This window comes from Oratosquilla oratoria, chromosome 20, assembly GCF_046742065.1.
Source record: "Oratosquilla oratoria isolate Oo_2021 chromosome 20, ASM4674206v1, whole genome shotgun sequence".
In the NCBI taxonomy this organism is placed as follows: domain Eukaryota; kingdom Metazoa; phylum Arthropoda; class Malacostraca; order Stomatopoda; family Squillidae; genus Oratosquilla; species Oratosquilla oratoria.
The window spans coordinates 13,985,633-13,988,132 of record NC_134796.1 but is presented as its reverse complement, the minus strand read 5'-3'; the positions used below and the strand labels follow the sequence as shown (position 1 = coordinate 13,988,132).

Sequence of the window (2,500 nt, the reverse complement as noted above, 5' to 3'; positions counted from 1 at the left end):
TGTTGTATATAATAGCACGATGACAACTCACAACCTCGTTTAAAACCGAAGAACGCATTATTAAGAACATCGTTAAGAGAAATGTCATACCTATTAACGAGAGCGATAAGTTAAATCTGGTAGTTTGGTACAAAAATAAGAGGATTAGTAACCTGATCCTGAGAAATAACACCACTCCTGAACGCCCTCTCCTTCATCGGAGTCATGCCGTATAGAAATTTTTGTGTCAACATGAGGACTGTGGGCCTCATGCATCGTATATTGATATGACTACTACTAAAGTATTGAGAAGGCTTACTCTTCATCTATCTACAGGCGCCATTAAAAACCATTACAGAAACCACTCCCAAATACGACTCACCAGAGATGATTTCGCGAAGAGCCCTTCCATTATTGCCACGGAAAAGGACCCAAGAAGACTTGCCATTCTCGAAGCGTTGCATATCAAACACAGCAGCCCTGACATGAATAAACAGCTTCAAGATTTTCAAATCCTGCCTTCTTCCAAAACCATGATCGCACATTTCCATGTTGATAATGTCTACTCATCCACCCCACAGCGCGGTGACCAATTGACCACCCCATGGCGTGGGTGATCATTTGTCTTTGCTGTGGGGTTTTGACCTTTTGTCGACCTCTCTTAGGTTCGTGCTTATTTTATATTATTTGCTTGTTTGTGACTTTTCCTTAGCTCATTCTATGTAACATTATTCCTGTACATCTACGCATTGACTATTGTATGTATTATTTCTGCCATGAGAATGAAATTGTGTAACTTCGAAACGTTGGTACAGAAATATCTACTAGATTGACTACCCTGCCTCAGTGTTGCAATGTCCTTTGCTGATCTCCTACATAGATTGCCTCTTGAAATACGTTGCCTTGTTCGCAGTATTGAACAAGTTAACAAGAAAATTGTGAGTTGTCATCATGCTATTATATACAACTTTTCTTGCCAGAGGGAGAACCTCCTGCCTAAGTATACATACATACATACATATATATATATATATATATATATATATATATATATATGTATATATGTATATATATAAGTATATATGTATGTATATGTGTATATATATATATATGTATGTATATGTGTATATATATATATACATATGTATATATATATACACATATATATATATATATCATATATATATATATACATATATATAATATAAATATATGTATATATATATATATAATATGTATATGTATATATATATATATATACATATATATATATACATACATATTTTTATATAATATATATATGTATATATATATATATACATGTTTATAATATATATATATACATATATATATATATATATATACATATATATAATATATATATGTATGTATATATAATATATACTATATATATATATATATACTATATATATGTATATATATATATATATATTACTGCAAAATCAAATTTATACAGAAAATCTACTTCCCCTCGCCGTCTATTTCTGTTTCCATGGTACATACATATAACATTTTGAGTCAAAGTTGTTATTTACCTTAGATATTATCCTTAGAGACTGTTGCATAGTATGGGCAGAGAAGTTAAACTGATGATGTAATCGGAACCGTGCTGGTCTGGCCTTCGCTTATTTGTGGATACGAATCCAACACTTCTCTCCCATTCCCAGAAGTGACGGTTACCTGACCCAACAGTTCCCAAAACGCATAGGACAAAGGTGACGGCCTCAGCTACTCAGCGCCTCCTGCCGTAGGCTGTTCACCGTCTTTAGACTGAATAATAATGACATGGTACTCATTCTCAGAACACAAGCATTATTAAAAACAAAAACAAAAAAAAGCAACAACCATACTCACAGGTCATGTCGATGGTTACCGCAGCGGCGAGGGGAGCCGTCAGGTTGGAGTTGGTGGCCTGGCAGGTGAGGACGCGGTACAAATGTTCCCGTGACAGGCGCGGCAAGGTGAGCGTGTTGGTCGTCACCATGTCGGTCATGACCTCGCTGACGTCATCCAAGAGTCGACCCTCGTACCACCACATGACCTGAGGTCTTGGAATGCCTGTTATGGTACAGAAAAAAGTACAAAGCTTTCAGAGAACGTAACTTTTCTCATGGCATAAGACAAGTGAATCAATGAATCATTTTCCAGTTAGATATGAGTGTACAAGGAAAAAATATGTTCCCTGTGCTTAATAAAAAGATATCATCAGAGCCTTGGATAAAATAAACAAAGAATCTCCTAAGCCTGTTTCATTTATCAAAAGACTGCCTCAATCTGACCCATATCATACCAAAACCGTGCAAAATCTTTCATCGGTTATTCAACATGAACTCTGTAAACATCAAATGTCTAAGAAAAAAGAAAATAAGAACACTATCGTTTTTGTACACGGAACCACAAGATATATGTTTGCACAGCTTTGATTTATCATGGGTTTGATCAATGGCTCCTGAAAGGTATATCACCGTTCTGCACGTGACGTGCTCAAGCCTTCACCGCT

At 35.5% G+C, this 2,500-nt stretch overlaps 1 protein-coding gene across 1 annotated transcript in view; it reads right to left on the bottom strand.

The window, feature by feature from the left end:
• LOC143036106 (nephrin-like) overlaps positions 1–2,500 on the bottom strand; it is a 390,672-nt gene that overhangs the window by 387,778 nt on the left and 394 nt on the right. The window contains exon 2 of the mRNA XM_076203361.1: positions 1,855–2,058. Coding sequence (XP_076059476.1) covers positions 1,855–2,038 — 184 coding nt within the window. The 5' untranslated portion in view covers positions 2,039–2,058. The remainder of the gene's footprint in view (positions 1–1,854; positions 2,059–2,500) is intronic.